The sequence below is a fragment of the Nothobranchius furzeri genome, chromosome 14 (assembly GCF_043380555.1).
Source record: "Nothobranchius furzeri strain GRZ-AD chromosome 14, NfurGRZ-RIMD1, whole genome shotgun sequence".
NCBI classification, from domain to species: Eukaryota; Metazoa; Chordata; class Actinopteri; order Cyprinodontiformes; family Nothobranchiidae; genus Nothobranchius; species Nothobranchius furzeri.
The window spans coordinates 39,799,124-39,822,413 of record NC_091754.1 but is presented as its reverse complement, the minus strand read 5'-3'; the positions used below and the strand labels follow the sequence as shown (position 1 = coordinate 39,822,413).

The 23,290-nt window shown below is 44.4% G+C and overlaps 1 protein-coding gene across 2 annotated transcripts in view; it reads right to left on the bottom strand.

Annotated features, from left to right (window-relative positions):
• Positions 1-23,290, bottom strand: part of fundc1 (FUN14 domain containing 1) — a 497,656-nt gene that overhangs the window by 19,115 nt on the left and 455,251 nt on the right. Inside the window, exons 2-3 of one of the 2 annotated variants that reach the window (XM_070544114.1) lie at positions 7,948-7,974; positions 7,127-7,280 (exon numbers count right to left, since the gene is read on the bottom strand). In XM_070544114.1, coding sequence (XP_070400215.1) covers positions 7,127-7,280; positions 7,948-7,966 — 173 coding nt within the window. In that variant the 5' untranslated portion in view covers positions 7,967-7,974. Of the gene's footprint in view, positions 1-7,126; positions 7,281-7,947; positions 8,179-23,290 lie in introns of those variants that run through there. The other variant, XM_054747236.2, reaches the window with a different exon arrangement.

The window sequence follows — 23,290 nt, the reverse complement described above, 5'->3', positions numbered from 1 at the left end:
GCTGCACCAAAAGGATCTTCTGACATCCTTTAACTCTGCAGTCAGAGACGCGAGGAGTTCCTATTTCTCCAACCTGGTGTCCCAGAGCAAAGGGAACCCCAAGGTGCTGTTTAACACCATCAGCAGCATCGTCTCTCCTGCCTCTCCTACAGCCTCCATCCACTCTGTTACAAACTGTGAGAACTTTCTGTCTTTCTTTGTGGACAAAGTCAATAAGGTTAGATCTAGCATCTCTCCTTCAGCCTTATCGCTGCCTCTCCCAACTCCAACCAGGCCCATCATCCTAGATAGCTTTGCTCCTGTTTCTTTGCCTGAGCTTAAGCGTCTCGTGATTTTTATCTTGAGAGGCGCTATAGAAACGATACTTTCTTCTTTCTTCTTCTTCAGCTCAAAGACAGGGGCTATGTTGTCTCTATTAGGGACTACCAATCAAAGCAGATCACCATGACATGTGGGGTCCCCCATGGCTCAATTCTAAAAACACTACTCTTTAATCTCTATATGTTCCCCCTGGGTCAGGTATTACTTAATAACAACATTGCCTATCATAGCTATGCTGATGACACCCAGATCTACCTAGCCCTATCAACTAGTAACTGTCGTCCCCTGGATTCACTCTGTCAGTGCCTAGAACAAGTAAACGACTGGATGCACTCAAACGTCCTTCAGCTAAACAAAGACAAGACTGAAGTTGTTGTCTTTGGCAACAAGAAGGATAGAATAGATGTTATTGCCCAGCTGAACTCCAGGGAAATAAAGACAAAGAACCAGGTTAGAAATCTTGGTGTTATCACTGACTCCAACCTGAACTTCTCTGGACATATTAAGGCTTTAACTAATTCCATTTTTCAGTTCTTTTTAAAACACAGCCTGTTGATGTTTGCAGCCGCAAACGAAACGTTGCAGGTAAATAAAAATTTTCTGTGTTTTAAAATTAACTGAAAGATGGAATTTGAAACTCAACACAGCAAGAACACACCAAAGATGTAAAAAGGCTATAACTAAATCATCAAGTATCAAGAGTCAGAGGTCTCATGTCTAGGGTTGGGCATCGAGCATCGATTGGAACCGGTTGCAACTGTTAGTTTTTCCCGGAATCGTTCAAAGTTTTTTATTTCGATTCCTAATTTTGATTCCTAGCATGCCGACTGGAAGAAGAAGAAGAAAATATCTTTTCTATAGCGCCTCTCAAGATAAAAATCATGAGGCGCTTCACAAAAACAAAAAATGTAAAAATATAAAAAAGAATTTAGAAAATGGTTAAAAATATATTGGGCTGCACAGTAGTTAGAGCTGTTGCCTTGCAGCAAGAAGGTCCTCGGTTCGCTTCCCGGCCTGGGATCTTTCTGCAAGGAGTTTGCATGTTCTCCCTGTGCATGCATGGGTTCTCTTCGGCTACTCTGGCTTCCTCCCACAGTCCAAAAACCATGACTGTTAGGTTGATTGGTCTGTCTAAATTGTCCTTAGGTGTGTGTGTGCATGATCGTTTGTCCTGTGCGTCTCTGTGTTGCCCTGCGATGGACTGGCTCTCTGTCCAAGGTGTACCTCGCCTGACTGCCCATTGACCGCTGGAGACAGGCACCAGCCCCCCACCCCCACGTGGACAAGTGGGTTCAGAAAATGGATGGATAAAAATATATTTAAAATGAGCAAAAAATAGACAATTGTGATTAAAAAATGTTAAGAAAGAGAGAGAGTGAACAGGAAAGAGGGAAATCAGTGGATCCTGAGGAAGGTGGAATAGGTGGGGAGAACAGAACAAAGAGAGAGTGGTGAAGGTCATCCAAAAGCCAGCTTGAACAGGTGAGTCTTCAGCTGCTTTTTAAAGGAGACCACTGAGTCCACTGATCTCAGGCTCAGGGGGAGAGAGTTCCAGAGTCTGGGGGCCACAGCAGCAAATGATCTGTCACGTTTGGTCTTTAGCCTGGTGCTGCACAACCAGTAGGCTTTGATCACTGGACCTCAGGGACCTGCTGGGGGTGTAGGGACTAAGAAGATCACCAATGTAAGATGGTGCTTGTCCATGTAAGGCCCTATAGACCAGAACCAGGATCTAGAAATGAACCCTGAAGTTGACTGGCAGCCAGTGAAGCTGGAGGAGAAGCGGGGTGATGTGGGTGTGTTTGGAGGACTTGGTCAGAAGCCGAGCACAGGCATTCTGAACCACCTGTAGACGGTTCAGGGAGGTTCTGCTCAGACACGTGAAAAGAGAGTTACAGTAGGGTTGTCACAATGTGAAAAATTAACCTCACGGTTATTGGGACCAAAATTATCACGGTTTTCGGTATTATCGCGGTATTTTTTTTAAACATGTTAAATTTTCAGGAAACTAAATAAACCCTGTATATCAGGAAAATATTGTCCTCAGTTTGTGTCTAAATTTTGCCTACAATTTGTTATTTTGTAATTATGTTGTTTATTTGTTTACATTTTCCCCCTTTAGTCTTTAAAATACCAATATTTGCCCATAACTTCTTATTTTTTGTCTAATTGATGTCATCATTTAAAAAATATTAGATCAGATGATACTGAGTTCTCAAGTAGCCTTCTAATCAGATACTTTTTTACCCTTACTTGAGTAATAAACCCTATATCAGGAAAATATTGTCCTCGGTTTGTGTCCTTCCAGTGAGCTTTGCAGATTTGGGAAAATGTCATCAGGCAATAATCATTGTTAAATTTATAATTATTCTCGGAGAGAGACCAACTCTTATCTGACCCTGGGAGCCCCATAATGCATAGCGTCATTTCAACATGGGGGTGTCAGCTACACGGTTTATATGCAGGTAGCGGCGCTGCGGCTGCTTTATATGGCGACTCGTTACATTCTCCCTCAACCCAAATCCTCGGATCACGCATTTTAGCTAAAACGCTAACGTTAGCTTGCCTTGCATTGACTGTAGAGTTGTGGGTGATGGTCACGCAGATGTGTCATGAGATTTGAAGCGTTGCTGCCTTTCACAGACACTTTTTCTGCACGTGCTGCAAACAGGATAGCCGTCTTCTATCAACTGTCCCTTGGCATTCTTCAAATATCCAAAAAATTTCCGTACTTCCCACTTTGTCTTCTTTGAGGGATAATAAATGTCCTGCACACTGCCATCTCCTCCTTTGGCCATTATTTCAGCTTTAGCTTCAAGAAAGTTTTGGTTGTAAACATCAAAGTGCGCATGTGCCGTCGGCAACTTCAGCAGATGATACGGTGGCTGGTAAGGGTCACCGCGCCTACACCGCAGCCACGGTAATCCACCGAGATATTATAGTTTTTTTAAAAACAAGACGATTATTATTATTGTCAACTTTTTTTACAGGGGTTTACCGCACTGTGCGACTTTTTCGAGCCAATTTTCCACTTGTGCAAGAATACACAAGATCGGGGCGAGTTTTGCGCTGAGTATCATGTAGTATACAGGAGGTTACGAGAGGAGATTAACACCACGTGACCAGCTACCGATCAGCAATCGTGAGCTCACACGGACTTCTGGAGTGTTTGATATTTTGCTCGTTCCTCGTGAGGGTTGAAGCGGCACAGCGAGCGGCTGCAACCCAAAAAGTACCAGAACCGCTCACGGCGCAAGCGCAATCATGCATCAACACCGCTCACCCGCTATTTCCCTATAACGTTGTTCGTGTTTATTTCCAAACATTTTTTTTTACACACAGTGACAAGGATTGTCAAGAAAGTGTGTTTGTCGTGTTCATGTCAAATTAAACTGATCACAAAACACAGATTTACTTTCTTTATTTCGTTTTCCTCATCCAACCTCCATAAATCCCTGTGTGTCCTCCTGCAGCACTCCCAAAGGACAACAGGCAAAACAAGACAAGACGTGTTGTGTAAAAACTGCTATTTTTAGCATATTTTTAGGTCCGATGTGTTGCTACCAGACGTACAGTGTGAGCAGTCAGGTCGCATCTGAGAACTGGGTCGTACAGTGTGAGCACGACTCGTGAGATCTGCCCTGCGAGGAAGTTGTACAATTTGAGCTGAAACTGAGTGCTACAAGTGAGAAAGTCGCACAGTGTTCGCCCAGATTAAGCGTGAGGAGATGAAGGAGTGGATAACTGTCTCAAGTTCAGAGCAGGACAGAATGGGACTCAGCTTAGCAACGTTCTTGAGATGGAAGAAGGAAGAGCCAACAAGAGCACTGACATGAGAATCCAGGGTGAGAGCTGGGTCAAAGATCACACCAAGATTCCTGACGGAGGGTTTGGTGTGGGAAGCAAGCTGACAAAGAGAGTCTCTGACTTTGAGAAAAGGCTTGTGTGGGGCACAGATGAGGATCTCAGTCTTATATTCATTCAGCTGTAGAAAGCTCCCAGCCATCCAAGTTTTGATAGAGTCTAAGCAGGTGTGTAACAGCTGCAGCTTAGACATCTCATGGGGCTTAAAGGAGATGTACATTTGGATGTCATCTGCATAAAGATGGTAGGAGACTCATTAAAAAAAAGTCATTTGATGGAGAGGGAGCATATAAAGGAGGAACAGTAGGAGCCCCAGCACAGAACCTTGTGGGACACCAAGGGTAAGGGAGGTGGTGGAGGACCTAAACTTGGAGATGGCCACAGAAAAGGAGCGCTCAGAGAGATAAGAGGGGAACCACTCCAGAGCAGATCCTGATAGGCCTACCCAGTCTCTGAGCCTCTCCAGTAGCAGGTGATGGTCAACAGTGTCAAAGGCTGCAGTCAGGTCCAGCAGGACCAGAACAGAACAGTCCCCTGCAACACTGTGATTCAGAAGGTCATTAGAGACCCTAAGAAGAGCTGTTTCAGTAGAATGAGCTCTACGAAAACCTGACTGGAAGCTATCATAGATGTTATGTTCATCAAGAGCAGCTGTGAGTTGTTTAGCCACAACCTTTTCCAAGATCTTGGAGATGAATGGAAGTTTAGAGATGGGTCTGAAGCTGCTATGGAGAGAGGGGTCAAGACTCGGTTTTTTAAGAAGCGGGTGGATTACAGCGTTCTTAAAGTAAGCAGGGACCTGACCAGAAACCAGAGAAGCATTAATTATAGAGAGCACGCTGGGACCGATGGACTGAAAAGCACTTTTAAACAAAGATTAGGGTATGATGTTGAGGGGGCATGCAGAGGTCTTCATAGAGTTAACTAGTTTGGTTAACTCAGGCAAAGAAACAGGAGCAAAGCTATCTAGGATGATGGGCCTGGTTGGAGTCGGGAGAGGCAGCGATAAGGCTGAAGGAGAAATGCTAGATCTAACCTTAATGACTTTGAGGAATCCGCGGCCGATCTCCGTAAACATGATCTGCAAATTGTGATCAATGCTTTCCAGAGCTGATCACACCAGCTGTCTGTGTGCAGCACGAGTCTCCCCTCCCCCCACCCAGATACAAACAAACACGTCTGCCGAACTTTTACTCCGTGACGTAAACTTTAACTCCTGCAGCGTAGAGGAAACTTGTTAAATACATCAACACGGTGGATTTAATAGAAGCTTTAAAGAACAAACTCTGGACGTTGTGAGGTGAGTGTGTCTCACTGCAAAAAAAAAAAAAAAAAAAAACACACGGAGCTAGAGCAGCTTCTCTGTGGTGGACCACATAAGCTTCTGCGACATTAAATAACTATAATAATAATTAATAACATTTTTTAATTTCCTTTCTGAACTATTTCTGTTGAGTTTTAATGTTTAAAATATGTTAGATTGTTACTGACAGCAGCTACATTTAAGTTTCACTTCCTGTTCTGACTGAATGCTGCTGCAGCATGGAGGTGTAGTTCTCAGTCATCCTGAACATGATCATCCTGAGAGTTTTAGCTGAAAACAGCTGGACGTTTCTGGATATGTTGGAGACATTTAGCCTCTCATCCCAGAGGCTTCTTCCAGACTTTGGTTGTGGTCAGAAACAAACACACTGGTTGTGCTGCAAGTCTTTTTGTTTTTTTCTCCAAAATATGTTTTTGTCTAAATGAAGGTGATGTTGTTGTTCATAGGGTTAAAATTCATGTTGAAGTTAAGATAATTTCATCAAGTAGGACCTGTGGTTAGCTGGCTCATGTAAAACATGTCTTCAAAGAATCGGAATTGGGAATCGATAGGAACCGGAATCGAAACGAGGAATTGGAATTGTTCAAAATCAAGCGATGCCCAACCCTACTCATGTCCAGACCAGACTTAGAGAAACTCATTCATGCTTCTATTTCTAGTCGGCTGGACTACTGCAATGGTCTCCTAACTGGTCTTCCCAAAAGCTGTGAAGCAACTGCAGCTTGTTCAGAATGCTGCTGCTAGAGTCTTAACAAGAACTAGGAGAACGGAGCACATCACTCCTGTTCTTAGATCTCTACACTGGTTAACAGTAAACTACAGAATGGATTTCAAAATGATCCTACTAGTTTATAAATCACTCAATGGCATGGGACCAAAATACACGTCCAATCTCATTCCTGTATAAACACCCAACAGGGCTCTGAGATCCTTAGGTAACTATCAGCTGGTAGAACCTCGGGTCAGAACCAAACACGGTGGAGATGCATTTAGTTACTCTGCTGCTCACATATGGAATCAGCTTCCCCATGACCTCAGATCTGCTCCAACCCTAGTGTAGTTTAAAACAAAAGTAAAACCCTCATGTACTCATCTGCCTTTACATGAATTATTTATCATGCATCATCTCCACTGTAGTCCGTGATGGAACTGCTCAACCAAAATTCTGTCTTTTCCTTTTAGCTCTAAATTATAATTTTATGTGTATATATTTTAACGTGTGTTCTCGTGTTTGTTGTTGTGCCATTTAATGCTATGTAAAGCACATTGAATTGCTCGTGTTTGAAATGTGCTCTAAGCTGTCTTGCCTAATAAATTTTAAGACGTCTGGATGAAATTACAGGTATTTTTAAGGCATTTAATTCTAATTTATGAAATTTAGACCTTTTTAGCCTTTTTAAGACCCTGTGGGAACCCTGTCAAGAGCAAACAAACAAACAAACAAATAAATCACCTCTTGTAAGAACAACCAGAACGGCTCAGCCTATGGCTGATGGTCGAAAAATTCGACCATCGGCCAACCATAGTTGGGAGCAGCCTGACTGAACATGTGTGACGATAACAGAGGCAGAGCTCTGACAGTGGTTTGGATTAGACTACATCAGATCTGGTGTTTACCATCCGCTCACTCCGCCGATGGCGATCTGCGAGGCCACGGAGTACTTCTCTGCTACAGGCCCGGAGTTTTTACCGAAAACTCGGCTCCACCATCGCTGCTGCTTGGCGTATTGGGTCAGATCCACCACTTTGTCGTAAATCTCCTCTCCCAGCTCTGGGGGGACATCAACAGTTAGCATGTGTTGTACAAACAGAGGTAAAAAGCATGTCTGCTGAGATGTGCAACGCTGTTGTGGGAAGGCCATGTGATTGGAGGCAGCTTGTTGATAAAATGATGGTTTATGGGCAGATAAATGAGTTTATAACATGTGTTATTCGAAGTAATAACACATCTTTAAAAGGCCACACTGCTGCTTTTTTAACCAAAACAACACAACAATGATGCAGAATTACTCAGTAAAGCATTGGTATCACAAACGTAAATGAGTATTTTCTAGTGAAAAACGAAACTTTTTCAGTAGAAACCCGGACGTGTCCACGCTGATACAACAGCTAATGGTATCCTCCGCAGTTTGCGGGATTTTCGACAATGTTGCGCATTTCGGGACAAGCTGGTGTTACCGAGTGAAGACGGTTAGTTCACTCATCAACTGTTTACACCTGACCTTACAGGTAGAAGAACTACGCAGGCGCAGCTTAGTTTGCGGCTGTTTTGTGACCTCTGTAAAGTTATCGGGCCAACGTAACAACTAGCGACAGGAGCTAACGGCTAAGCGGACAGAGAGCGTAAGATTCACGACTTTCCGACTCAGGTGATCAAACACGCCTCATGTCTGATCTCATACATCTTGTGGTCGTGACGGAACAAACCAGTTTCTTACCCTTGTTGTAGTCCGCCATCTTTGAGTGGGCAAGTCTGTCGCTGCGCGGCTTCCGTCGTCAGCGCAAGTTTCAAAAATTCCCAATCATCCCATCACTCGCACTGCGCTCTTCAGCTAAGTTCACTTGGAGAAAGTGCGCTGTAAACTTCGACTGTGTAGAACGGTACACAAGTGTGCAGAATTATGACAGGTACAGACATAGATAGACCCCGCGTGACCGCTACCGCTACTGCCTATGGGTACTGACGAGTGATGGCGCCGCCATCTTGGACCGGTCAAGCCCCCCCCCCCGACCGAGGAGTGTCAGCAAGTTAAATCAACCATAACTCCTTGAATTCTCAACTGATTTTGATGCGGTTTTTTGCCCTGAAAACTTCTCACATGTAGCTCTGATACAGGCCATATGTTTTAGCGTTTTTAATAATAATAGGTTTCCTGTGGGTACATATGCTGATGTTAGAATGTGTGTCCACAGGTGACAACAATGTGTGATTAGTGTGGAGTTAATAAAGGGATGGCCCACTTTCGCTCTATGATTGCTTCCAGTCAGGTTTTTTAGAGCTCATTCTACTGAAACAGCTCTTCTTAGGGTCTCTAATGACCTTCTGACTCACAGTGATGCAGGGGACTGTTCTGTTCTGGTCCTGCTGGACCTGACTGCAGCCTTTGACACCGTTGACCGTTCACCTGCTACTGGATAGGCTGAGAGACTGGGTAGGCCTATAAGGATCTGCTCTGGAGTTGTTCTCCTCTTATCTTTCTGAGCGTTCCATCTCTGTGGCCATCTCCAAGTTTCAGTCCTCCTCTACCTCCCTTACCCATGGTGTCCCACAAGGTTCTGTGCTGGGGCTCCTACTGTCCCTCCTTTATATGCTCCCTCTCCATCAAATGACTTTTTTTAATGAATCTCCTACAGTCTTTATGCAGATGACATCCAACTGTACATCTCCTTTAAGCCCCATGAGATGTCTAAGCTGCAGCTGTTACACACCTGCTTAGACTCTTATCAAAACCTGTCTGGCTGGGAGCTTTCTACAGCTGAATGAAGATAAGACTGAGATCCTCATCTGTGCCCCAGACAAGCTGGTTCCCAAAGTCAGAGACTCCCTTGGTCAGCTTCCTTCTCACACAAAACCCTCTGTCAGGAATCTTGGTGTGACCTTTGACCCAGCTCTCACCCTGGATTCTCATGTCAGTTCTCTTGTTGGCTCATCCTTCTTCCATCTCAGGAACATTGCTAAGCTGAGTCCCATTCTTTCCCGCTCTGAACTTGAGACAGTTATCCACACCTTCATCTCCTCACGCTTAGACTACTGTAACTCTCTTTTCACGTGTCTGAGCAACATCTCCCTGAATCATCTACAGGTGGTTCAGAATGCCTGTGCTTGCATAAAAGTAGTCAGTTCCATCACGCTACACTTCTGACCAAATTAGGAAAACACACCCACATTACCCCGCTTCTCTTACAGCTTCACTGGCTGCCGGTTAACTGCCGGGTTCATCTGAAGATCCTGGTTCTAGTCCATAGGGCCTTACATGGACAAGCACCATCTTACATTGGTGATCTCAGTCCCTACACGCCCAGCAGGTCCCTGAGCTCCAGTGACCAAAGCCTACTGGTTGTGCAGCACCAGGCTAAAGACCAAAGGTGACAGATCATTTGCTGCTGTGGCCCCCAGACTCTGGACCTCTCTCCCCCTGAGCCTGAGATCAGTGGACTCAGTTGTCTCCTTTAAAAAGCATCTGCAAAGTCACCTGTTCAGACTAGCTTTGATGTGACCTTGTGTTGAATATTACACACTAACTGCTCTTCTTCTAACATATCTGCCTTTCCCAGGATCCACTGATTACTCTTTTGTTCTTTTTACCTTTCCTGAAAAATTTTAATCCCTATTTTTACTTTTCCCACCAGATCCGGGGCTTAACACACACACACACACACACACGTGACACGCACTAGTCAACATCACATATATTTGTCTTGTACCACATAATTTTTAATCTGAAGCTACATATTAAGCATATTGAGGGCAGAATATTGTTCCTGTTAGTGTTTAGTGTGAGATGATAGTAAATATTCCCTTTCTTTCTCCAACAACTTTACCTGATAGTAAGCTAACTTTAGGCAAACCAGCAGCACAACAAATATTTTCAAATAAGACTCACAAACCTGAGTCAACACCAGTCTCATCAAAGCTGGGGTTCTGTCGTTGTACTTTTTGTCTAAAAAACGTCCTTATGTCCATCTTCACTTATGCGTTTCAGGCAGAGAGTGTAGAAGAAGCCGGCTGCTGAAGGGCTTCTTCTTCAGTGGTGGAGGCGCAGGCAGGCTGTATACAAACTACTGCCAGCTGCTCCCTCTCTGTTGGACTTTGGTACTGCATGCTACTTTCACGATTTAGATCTGGGGCTTTTCATAAAACATCCGGGGCTTCAGCCCAAGTAGCCGGGCCTAACGCCACCCCTGAAGTCAACCAAAATACAGACAAAAATGCCTTTCTGGATATGCCACACATCGTAGTAGTGGGTGATCCTGCCCACTTGTCTCAGGTACTTCTGGACTTGAGGATGGCGGTCAGTAACAACACAGTCCAAAGGTATATTGTGTTCATTCAAGACACCCAGACTGCGTTTCAGACCCTCAAGCTCCATGTGGTAACTTCCACCAACTTCATTGCTCTGCTTGTGCAAAATAAACATAATTAATTAATTGCAATAGGAATTACAAATTATTTTGTGGATCTCTAGCAGATAATAACTTCTTGAAATATTTCTCATCACTGCACAAACCTGAACAAGTTGCAAATCCACTATTTTCTGGCTCCTCAGGTCCATCATGGTATAACTGCCATACTCCGCCGAGTGACCTTTTAGAAGCACAATGTGAATGTAACGAATTAGATCAAATTTTATTGTTGCAGCAAAATCAAATGAAGGATAATTATTTCTGGAGAGTCAGCCCTCATGCCACCACCAAGTATGGCAGGTTGTTGTTTTAGCTCCTCCATCATGCCATCCTGGGCTGACTTCCACATATGTACAATAGCTGGCTCAATATACAGTCTTGCATGCCGTCAAAATGTGAAGTGGTGGAACATTTGAAGTTTCATTGCCTGGAAAATCTAAGGAAACACAAAACATTATGTCTAAATATATACCATATTTTGGAAGTTTATATTGTGGTGAAGTTAGTTATTCATTACTTTTTCCAATTTGAAGAATGATCCACCGTTTGAATCAACAGCAACAGAAAGGTGAAGATTCCCCACTGGAGTACCTCCATGTAATGGCTGACTATTCCATTTTCTAAGATAATCACAGTGGAGACATCACTGCTCGACAGTCAGAAAAGTGCCAATTCTTCTGGTCTGCACCCTTGTTGCTCGTTGACACACAGGGGGGCATTTCTCAAACAGTTCCAAAAGGCATTTCTCATATACTAAATAGGTATTCATACTGTATGCTGGAACTGATATGTCCTTTCTAGAGTGAATATAAAACAAATAATTAATGAATAATTTGTGAATGTATCTGAAAGAATATAAATAAATGCTGGTATTGGATAGCGTACGTGTGTTCAGTGACATCCGTTAAAGCACTTATTGATGCCAGAGGGTCATATGTTTTATCTTGTGGGCTTGGGATGTTCATTGAACTACTGCCTTCTAAAGTGTCGTCAGCGTCTGTGGTCTCATCCAAACGAGGTCTCTTTATAGGTGTGATCTGTTCTTCTGGTATAGCCGACAAATGTTGGCGCTTCACTGGTGTGGAGGTCACAAAATGTGTGATGTGAACAGAGCCTGTTGTTGAAGTGCCAGCTACAACTTCAGAGAATTCCATGCTTGTTGTGTGCCTTAGAGTGAAAAATAAAGAGATTAACAATACTGCCAACTTTGTTTGCTGAATTACATTTCTTACAGAAATTTGCAAACATGGCAGTGTAAACATTTAACTTACCTATACTTCTGAAATGTGGCCCTCAAGCCCCCACAATGCAGCTCTAAAATTGAGGCAAACCCGGAAATGAAATAAATTGCAGTTCCACCCTCATCCGCTGGGCGCTGGTGTCAGAAGCGAGCAAATCCTCATTGACTCCAATGTTAAAAATACCAATTTCACAGCAGAAATAAACATGTTTACAGCCTGGTACCGAAACATGTTTTTTTTTTTTTTGTTTAATTTATGTAGTTTACACTCATGACAACTCTGAGGGGGCTGAATTTTTTCTCACTCTTCTGTTTAAGTGTATTAAAAGCCTAAAATTCTGTATAATTAATGAGCATCAGACCCACGTGACCACAGAGCTAGCTCCGTGGAAAGGCCTCAGTAGAGCCTCGGTCTGGCCTAGAAACTGTTCCGGGATTTTGAGTCTCTGTGTTTGTGTATTCTTGTTTGGATATTTTTTGTGCAACTGTTGGACAAAATGACTTGCTGTGGCATTAATTTCACTAATAGAGCGTCCAAGGAGTCTCCACTTCATTTTTTTCGGTAAGTAAAATTATATTTATGTATTTTAGGACACTGTCGAGCTGAGCTTAGATTTTAACATGTACTGTTTAACCATGAAATTTAAATGTAATAGGGTAAAACCCAGTGCATTTAATATAATGCTGCACTTTAGAAAATGGGTTGAAATATAACATGTTGGTGGAGCTGGGTTCCGACTATCGGCTTGTGGAGCTCTCGGGAGACCGATGTTTTCCACCCGGTTCTCCCCTCCTCGCAGCTCGGCGCATCTCTGTCTGATCGCGGCTTCTGTTTGATGCGCGGGCTGACGACTTGTGGAGCTCTGGGATGGAAACCTTTCCACCCGGTTCTCCCCAGCGGCAGCTCTGCGCATCTCAGATCGCAGCGGCGCTTGTCTGCTGTGCGGCTGCCGGCTTGTGGAGGTCTCGGAGAACTCTGTGTTCCACCCGGTTTTACCCAGCGGTCAGCCCAGTGTATCTCTGACTCAGAAGCTCTGGTGTTGTGCACAGTTAACTCCGGTTGTAGCTAGGTTGCTACCTCCGTTAGCTTAGCTCCCACCTCCAAATTAGCTTTGGGTTAGCCAGGGTTAGCTTCAGGTTAGCTTGTAGCTAGTTCGACCGGGTGTCGTCAGTTTATCCCAGCCTTACAGCCCCACCCTCAGCTCCACCTCTCTTCCCTTATTGGAGCCTATGGAAAGGAGATGTCCAGTAGGGCTGGTGCCTATCTCCAGCGGTCAACGGGCAATCAGGCGGGGTACAACCTGGACAGAGAGCCAGTCCATCGCAGGGCAACACAGAGACACACAGGAGAAACAATCATGCACACACACACTCACACCTAAGGACAATTTAGACAGACCAATCAACCTAACAGTCATGTTTTTGGACTGTGGGAGGAAGCCGGAGTACCCGGAGAGAACCCATGCATGCACAGGGAGAACATGCAAACTCCATGCAGAAAGATCCCAGGCCAGGAAGTGAACCTAGGACCTTCTTGCTACAAGGCAACAGCTCTAACCACTGCGCCACTGCGCAGCCTCAGCCCAGAAACATCTAAAGAAACTTCAAATAGCTCAGAACAGAGCATCTAGGGTAGTTTTACACTGTCCTTTTCGTACCATTGTGGACGAGATGCATCTCAAACTGTCTTGGTTAACTATGGAGGCAAAACTAAAGTACAGCCTTCTGCTGTTTATGCAAAAGGTCATGATTAACAACACACACTATTTTAAAGAAAGACTATTACTCAGTGGATATTGTCATGAGCATAAAACACGGCAAGTAAGTAACAATATGGTCATGGTGCAAAGACCCAGAAGTAATTTTATGCAAAAAACTATTCTGTATAGAGGAGCTATTGAGTGGAATTCACTCCCATGTTGTATCAGAGACATCCAAAATCATAACATTTTCAAGAGGACCATAAAACAAATTTTATTGTTTTAAAAAAATGTATTTTCGCTTGTTTTTACTTATTGTTGGGTAAGTGGTCGGATATATCCCACACTGGAGTGCCTGTTGGGGTTCATCTTGCGGCCAGCAGTGGGCGGTTTTTGCAGCTATGAATTTTCATAGGTATTTAGACTAAGTATGTTTGTTTTATTTACATGCACTGTTGATAGCATTATTGTATTTTAATACTGTGGACTCCAGGAAGACTAGCGACCACTGCTGTGGAAGCTAATGGGGATCCAAATAAACAATAAACATCTTACCTTCTTCTTACTCCTTTTTGGTGTGATGGTCAATTAAAGGTCTTGTCATTCCTCAAATTAAAATGGCAAAGCTGGTTCACTGAAGAAAAAGACATTACATTTTTACCGCAAATTTTAACCCAATATGCTGGGTCATATTGTTTGACCCAATCGTGGGTTAAACTGACCCAACCAGATGATTTTTAGCCCCAACCCAGCAGTTGGGTTGGTCTAATAACCCAACTGTTTTTACTGTGTAGGCGTAATTTCAGCCAGCCAATCAGTCCGTATTGTCGCCTCGGTCTCAGTCTGACTGCTGGGGAGAATGTTTGAGAAAAAGAGTCTTCTCAGCACAGAAAACGCAAATCTGACCTGTGTGTGAAACCAAATTCCGGTGCCAATAGGGACTGGACCGATGCTAGTGTATAAGCACCAATAGAGAGGTTAGAATGACCTGTATCAGGGCTCCTGGGACAGATGAAAGTCGAAAGAATGTTTTTTATGCTTTTTAGAGGCTCAAAACACAGTTTTAGATTGTTGATTAACTGCATTATTAGTCCTGTTAAATAAACAGTTTCATAACTCTGACCCCGTACACCAGCACTGTTCAGACCTGGAATTCCCATTTGCTGCTGTGGAGCGTGTTTGAGTGTCAGCTGCTGTGTTTGCAAGTGAAACAGGAGAGACAAAGGGTGTGTGATATACGATTTCTGTGTCATGATCCACATGTGACGGCAGAGGATCCAGGCGGCTCCCTCCTCCTGTTGGCTTCGCTGTTGAAGGCAGAATGAGGAAGCGTGACTGTGGGACAGAGGAGAGGCAGAGGGAGGAGGTGGGAGGCAGACAGAGAGAGCAGCTGGCTGGGAGACAATAGTAGAACAAATGCTGTGTTGCATTCAGGATCTGAGCCTCTCTGCTGCTGGCTGCTGAAGGTAGGACCACTCACCTGGATCCACTGAAGTAGGACCCGTCAAGACCTGCTCTTCTATCCAGTAAGCTTACATTTACATGTCTGCTGCTAATGCAACTGTTGGAATGACACTTCTGTCCTCATCTGAATGCAGTTGCTAATTCCTCGTTCATGTCAAGCCTTTTTTACTCTGTGACTTCAGAAACCACCAGTGGTTTGAGTCAGGATGAAAGGTTTGTGTTGGCACTGTTGGATTTACTAATCAGGTACTGATAGAGGCTGGAAGGGTGTGTGTGTTTATCTGTTTTACAGATCTGTTATGTCCTTGAGTGCATAATTGACTTTCCCTGTTCTTTTGGACCCTGAGTGTGCTGACTTATAGTGGAAGGAGATGATGACAGATAAAACAAATGCTAGTAGGTGAGGAGGAGGAGGAGGAGAGCTCCCACTTGGACCAAGAGGATATAGGAACAGGGGAAAGTGTTCAGACAAAAAATGAGGTGACCATAAATGATGTGTGGGTAAGGAGAGATGGCTGAAGTGAGAAGAAGAGCAGAGTCAAAGGAGGACACAATAAATAGGAGAAACAGAATGAAACTGAGATGTGTGAGAGACATGAGGAGAACAGGACCAGTGGGACGTGAGAGGAAGGAGAAAGAGACCGAGTGATGTAAACATTCCTGCAGACATCTCTCCCATCTTCCACTGACTCCAGATGAGAAACAGTTTGTCCAGTCAGAAAATGGCTTGTAGTTCTTTACTCAAACTCTAAATCACCTTCAGAGACCAGACAGTGGAGAGTAGGAGGTGTGTTGGAGACACTGCAGCCAGGTGAAGACAGACCTCAGAGCTCTGGCAATGGACTCACATCTCAGCTCATGCTCTCTCTCTCTCTCTCTCTCTCTCTCTCTCTCTCTCTCTCTCTCTCTCTCTCTCTCTCTCCAGTTAATTTTGGCAAGAAATTTTTATTTAGTTTTAGTCAAAATTTAGTCATCCAAGTTGTTTTAACTTTAGTAAAGTTTTGGTCAATAGATGTATGTATTTTTCTTCTGATGCAATAATTAGTGCAAAGGAAATGTTAACTACACCTACTTGAAACTATAAAGAAATATAAAAAATTCACATTTCGTTTTAGTCCGCAAAAATGTATTTGTCATGAAAAAAAAACCTGAAAATATTTTGTCAATTAAATTAACACACACACACACACACACACACACACACACACACACACACACACACACACACACACACACACACACACACACACACACAATGGACCATTAGAAACATGTTTAAGCTATAAAAAGGCTGAAGATGATTTTGGCATACAGCTCATGAAAACCCAAAATTCCTATCTAAAAAATAGCATACCATGAAAAGGTTCTCTAAACGAGCTATTAACCTAATCATCTGAATCAACTAATTAACTCTAAACACCTGCAAAAGAATCCTGAGGCTTTAAAAAACTCCCAGCCTGGTTCATTACTCAAAACCGCAATCATGGGTAAGACTGCCGACCTGACTGCTCTCCAGAAGGCCATCATTGACACCCTCAAGCAAGAGGGTAAGACAGAAAGAAATTTCTGAACGAATAGGCAGTTCCCAGAGTGCTGTATCAAGGCACCTCAGTGGGAAGTCTGTGGGAAGGAAAAAGTGTGGCAGAAAACGCTTCACAACGAGAAGAGGTGACCGGACCCGGAGAAAGATTGTGGAGAAGGACCGATTCCAGACCTTGGGGGACCTGTGGAAGCAGTGGACTTTGTCTGGAGTAGAAACATCCAGATCCAGAGCCACCGTGTACAGGCGTGTGCAGGAAATGGTCTACAGGTGCAGCATTCCCCAGGTCAAGCCACTTTTGAACCAGAAACAGCAGCAGAAGCACCTGACCTGGGCTACAGAGAAGCAGCACTGGACTGTTGCTCAGTGGTCCAAAGTACTTTTGTCAGATGACAGCAAATTTTGCACGACATTCGGAAATCAAGGTGCCAGAGTCTGGAGGAAGACTGGGCAGAGGGAAATGCCAAAATGCCTGAAGTCCAGAGTCAAGTACCCACAGTCAGTGATGGTCTGGGGTGCCATGTCAGCTGCTGGTGTTGGCCCACTGTGTTGTATCAAGGGCAGGGTCAGTGCAGCTAGCTATCAGGAGATTTTGGAGCACTTCATGCTTCCATTTGCTGAAAAGCTTTATGGAGATGAAGATTTCATTTTTCAGCACTACCTGGCACTTGCTCAGTGCCAAAACCACTGGTAAATGGTTTACTGACCATGGTATTACTGTGCTCTATTGGCCTGCCAACTCTCCTGACCTGAACCCCGTAGAGAATCTGGGATATTGTGAAGAGAAAGTTGAGAGACGCAAGACCCAACACTCTGGATGAGCTTAAGGCCGCTATCGAACCATCCTGGGCCTCCATAACACCTCAGCAGTGCCACAGGCTGATTGCCTCCATGACACGCCCCATTGAAGTAGTCATTTCTGCAAAAGGATTCCCGACCAAGTATTCAGTGCATAACTGAACATAATTGACTTCTTTTTTTGTATTAAAAACACTTTTCTTTTATTGGTCAGATGAAATATGCAAATATTTTGAGATAGAAATTTTGGGTTTTCATGAGCTGTATGCCAACATCATAAATATTAGAAACAATAAAAGGCTTAAACTACTTCAGTTGTGTGTAATGAATCTAATATATATGAAAGTCTAATGTTTATCAGTACATTACAGACAATAATGAACTTTATCACAATACGCTAATTTTTTGAGAAGGACCTGTATTTAGTGAGGAGCTTAGCTGTTAGGAGGCAGGCACATGAAGACACTAGGACAGGGAAAGTTTGTGTGTGTGTGTGTGTGTGTGTGTGTGTGTGTGTGTGTGTGTGTGTGTGTGTACTCGTCTATACATCAAAGGCTTGGCGTCAGTAGACGTTGGAGGAGTTTGGCACTACGCACATGCCAATTTGTGTATGTGTTTGTGTGCAGCTGGAGGGCAGGTCCCCCCCCGCACGCACGCACACACACACACACACACACACACACACACACACACACACACACACACACACACACACACATCCATACTGCAGTCAGGAATCTGCCCTCTAGTTTATTAAAAGCTGGTGAAACAATGGAGGGGGTGAGGGCAAGTGGGGAGGTGACTTAACTCTGGGTGTTTCACAGCTACCCAGCCAATCAGAGGCAAGTACAGTGACGTACTTTGAGGGAAGATGAAATTGAGATATGGTGGTAGTGAATAAACAGAATACAAGCCCTCCCCCATCTCTACCTGTAGACTGCATCTGATTTCTCCACTTCTGTGTCCTTCATGGCCTCCATAACCAAGCTGCTCATAGCTGCAGCAGATGGGATCATTCTTGGCTCATCCCTCTGATGACCTATTCCTTTAAAGTGTCTCCAGAGCTACAATGCAGTGCAACATTGACACTTGTGGAGAACGTAAAGCACGAGAAATATTTTATAGGAGAGAACCGCTGAATGTGGTAAATATGGCTTGAGAGTTTCGTCCTCAGCCACATCATGGATTAGACACAGCTCCTTAGTTTCATAGCTGAACCGGTACCCAAAACTACCAGTATAGCCATAAGGTTCCAGTGGCCATATTTGCTCCAAGGACTCTTTACTGCCAAAGGGAGGAAGCTGAACTCGACACATGTAGAATGTAGATTTGCGGGGAGCACCAACCCAAGCAGGCAGCAAATGGATCGCTATGAATTTTTCACAGAGCAAGGTCTGTGATAGCGGCGACGGCGTGTCCACGCTCTCCTTTTTCACCTCCTTCTCCTCTCGGGTAGAGGTTGAAGCATCGGTTGTAGACACTTCATCCATCTCCTCTTGCTTCACCATTTTCTTAGATGTATTTCTTCGGCCTCTCACCATTCTGATACGTTCTCAGTCTGTCCGCTGAAATGGATCAGCGCTTTTAAAGAGGCAAGCAGGGTTGGAGGGAGGGATATGGGGTATTACATATGAAAGGGAGGGGCTGTGGGAACTGTGGGGTGAGGTATCCTAACACAAAAGAGTTATCAATCCTAACTTGACGTAAAGTGGTGCAGATTGAATACATCAAAGCAGATCATCAATATACACCTTGACAAAAGGGGACTTCAATCAATAACTTCATGCGTCATTGAAGCATTACACAACAGTCATCAATTCATTTCTTGACATATAGGGTCATTAAAGGTCATATCACAAAAGGTCATAAAACAATACACCTGTCAAGTTTGACGTAAGGTGGTTTGGGGGGTGAGGTCATAAAGGTCAAAGAACAATAGACCTGTCAAAAAGCTTGACGAGGGGTGGTTCCTTGTATCTCTCCTAACCAATGGTGTCCACCAGCAGGTTTGGGGATTGCTACCACGACAGGGCTGTTCCTCCCCCCCACACCACTCCAGGTCTTACTGTCTTTGCCCACATGAGCAGCAAATTCCCCCAGCAGAACGAGGGAGTCACCGGAACACTCCAAAATGGGTAGGTAGTCTGAGCTGTAGTTTGGTGAATAAGCACAGACAACAGTCAGGACCCGCCCCGCCCCCCCACACTTAGGCAGAGGGAGGCCACTGTCTCATTTACCAGGAACTCCAGAACTGAAGAGGGTGCTGTCGGTTCAGCTGTCACACTCATGTGAACTACGGCTGTTACTAGATTACAATAGTTAATACTCTGTTCTATGTTGAAATTAAGCAAGATAAATTAATTTACATGACAAGGTCAGAATTTATACCCCAAAATGAAAACATTCCTTTCAGTGAATCTCTGCCAATGGCCGCTCCAAGCATTATTGTTGTAACGGGATGATGACTGACTACATATTTATTAATTATGACCAATAAGATGTGATATTCTATATAAATATGAAATATTGATCTGATTAATCTTTGAATGTTTAATCAGAAGGTTATAGTTATGTCATGACTCCCAATCTTTCAGCCTTCATGCAGCACTCCTGGTCCCCTCATCAAGCTCCAGCCAAGCCCTGTTTCCCTAGCAACCTCAGCCTGCACCTCATCAACTCCAATCATCTCACCTGTTCCTGTCATCAGCCTCATTCACCACACCTGTTCCTCCTGCTATTTAAGAACCATCCAGCTATCCAGTCACTGCCAGATTATTGAACGCTTCTTGCCAGTAAATTCTCCAGCCATTACTCACCTTGCCATCTAAGATCCAGTATCCTGCTCCATCCCCTACTTCGCCTTTTGGAATTCCCTGTCTGTTCCTCAGCATCTCTGATCTTCTGGCTTCGATTCTGCTTAGTCCCCGACCTTGCCTTTTGGATTTCTCTGTCGGACTATTCCCACCTCAGACCTCTAGTAACTCCACTCCTAATTAAGACTTTTTATTTTACTCACTGTGTTTGGCGTCATCACAGGTCTTCTGAGTTCAGTTCGTGACAGAATAATCTGGCCATCAACATAGACCCGACACCGGCACAGTACCTGTCATGGAGTATCTCACGCTCCTGGAGTTTATGGAAATAGAGAAGGAGTAGGAGTCACCGTTCTGGGGAACGTGGCTGGCAATCAGGCCACTGCCACGCAGAGGCTCCACGCCACCGTCCAGGCCCGCTGCAGCCATCTTGCATAGCGGGTTCCTGACGACGCAACAGTGGTGGCCCCGGAGACCTTCTACTAATTCATGGCCTTCACAGACCCAAGGTTTTGCGGCTACGCGGCTCAAGCCTCAAGTCCCTCAGTTCAGTTCACGTCCAGCGGTGGTCCCAGGAGACACACCGCGTCCACGTCCAGCGGTGGTCCCAGGAGGCGCACCACTTCCACGTCCAGCGGTGGTCCCAGGAGACACACCGTGTCCACGTCCAGCGGTGGTGTCAGGAGACGCACCGCGTCCACGTCCAGCGGTGGTCCCAGGAGGCGCACCACATCCAATGGTGGTCCCAGGAGTCTCACTGCATCCACGCTCAGCGGGGTTCCTACTTTCTCCTTTCGAAGAGGTTCCGGCTTTCCAGGTTCAGCGGTGATGCCATGGGTTACACCACATCCACGTCCAGCAGTGGTCCCAAGGGGCGCATTGCATCTACGTCCAGCGGTGGTTCCAGAGGCCGCACCACATCCTCGTCCAGCACAGGTTCCACCTTCGTCTTTCCAAGAGACTCCGCCTGTCCAGGTCCAGCGGTAGTTCCCGGGGTTGCATCGCATCCATGTCCAGCGGTGGTCCCAGGGTCCGCACCACATCCTTGTCCAGTGGGGGTTCCACCTCCGTGTGTCCGGGAGGCTTCGTCTGTCCTGTTCCAGCGGTGGTCCCGGGGTTCGTACCGCGTCCTGTTCCAGCGGTGGTCCCGGAGGTCGCACCGCATCCTGTCCCAGCGATGGTCCCAGAGGTTGCACCGTCCCCAACCTTGCCTTTTGGATTTCCCTGTCGGACTATTCCCACCTCAGACCTCTGTTAACTCCACTTTTAAATAAAGACTTTTTATTTTACTCACTGTGTTTGGCTTCATCACAGGTCTTCCGAGTTCAGTTCATACATGACAAGTATGAATGGTGATGTAATATGATGGGAATGTGGTAATGGAGCCAGATGTTTAGCCAACCAAAGTCTGGGTTGTAAAAATATTTGGCTGTTTGTTTAATTAGAGATTTATTGATAAAAATCAGCCTACGCAATCTGTTGAGTCTACGATACCCTTTTGTGGAGATTCCTGTCTAGATCCAGGGGGTCATGAGGTCAGGATGGACATGGACCCCAAGGTACCAGGAGCCCGTAGATTAGCTCCGATACGAGCCGTCTAGTCTTGAGACATCTCCAGGTCACAACAGGAAGCTGGAATGCTTGTTTGCGTCCAAGTCTGGTTGTTTGGCTCACAGAAGAGCCGTTTGTCTGATATCAGCCGCAGCGTTGCACAGTGGTTTTGACCTGAGGTCAAAAGAGATGGTTTCAAAATTGCTTCTTCCCTGATTTGGCCAAATCTGGAGTCAGCTAGAAACTGAATTAATCGGGAATTAATTCTTGTTTTATTAAACCACAAGATTTGGCAAATTCGGCAAATCAGGATTTGACACATTTGAGTGTTTTACCAAACATTCCTTCAGGAGCCACGCCTACTTCAGATACAAATTCAGTTCAAAAAAACTTTATTAATCCCAGAGGGAAATTCAATTAAAAAGGATTTTCACACTTAGTGAATGAGAATGTTTTAAAACACTTATGTGAAGTGAATATTATTGTAATGTATCTGAGTGTAGATAATGATTACCTTATCTGCACATACTGATCTGGGCTGTGTCTCAATTCAGGGTCTGCATCTTTCGAAGGACCCAGCCTACTGGGCCAACGTGGGCTGGGTCCTCGGTCGGCCGAGCAGACCGGATGTTAACGGCTGTGAATTTGGACAGGCCTAGCCTTCATGAATTCCCGCCTCTCCCTTGGCAAACGTTCCGTCACCTAGCAACCGTGGAACCGCTGAGCAGAAGGGAGAAGGAACTTCAAACGATGGAGCTGGAAGTTTTGTTGTGCTTTTTAATAATTTCCTTGGTTCTGGAGGAGTTAGAAGACATGTATCGCCAGCGAAGACATTTTCTATTGCTCAGGCTGAGACGCAACAATGAACAGGTAAAGTAATTTCTATTAAGTGGGCTTTACCTATCGGCTATAGCTAGTTTAATGGATAGTTTTAGCAACTTTTTACAGGTTGTAAACAGAGTCCGTATTAAATTCAAAATTTATACTCAAATATAAACTACAACTTCAAATATTTTATACTTAACTAAAAAAGCTCCCCACCAAAAGAGTTACTCAAGTAAGAAGAAAAAAAATGTGAAAATGGCTTAAATAAAAAATTTTTTAAAAATATGGATATCATTAAATAACAAATAACTGTTAGCAGAAAGAGCACATTACATGGAACCATCAATTACCTGTAGAAGGACATCTAGTGGACAAAAAACAAGTACTTGTTATATGACTTACAAAACTTTATTACAGAAAATTGATCTTTTGGCCTTCATTGCATACATTCTTCAAAAGTTAAGTTTTTAGAAATATGAAAGAATAGCATGAAAATGTACAATATTATCACATTTACATTGAGAATAATGTTATGTTTTATAAAAACTTGAAATTACAGCTTTGAAATAAAACTTTATTTTTTCTGTATTTCTCTTTAACCAGACTAGACCCAGATACTGCAGGATTAACCTGAGTGTCCCTGTCCTGGACCGTTTCTTCAACCAGCAAGACCCGAGACCAGACTTTCGTTTGAGCAGGGAGTCCCTTTCAGTGCTGCTGAATCTG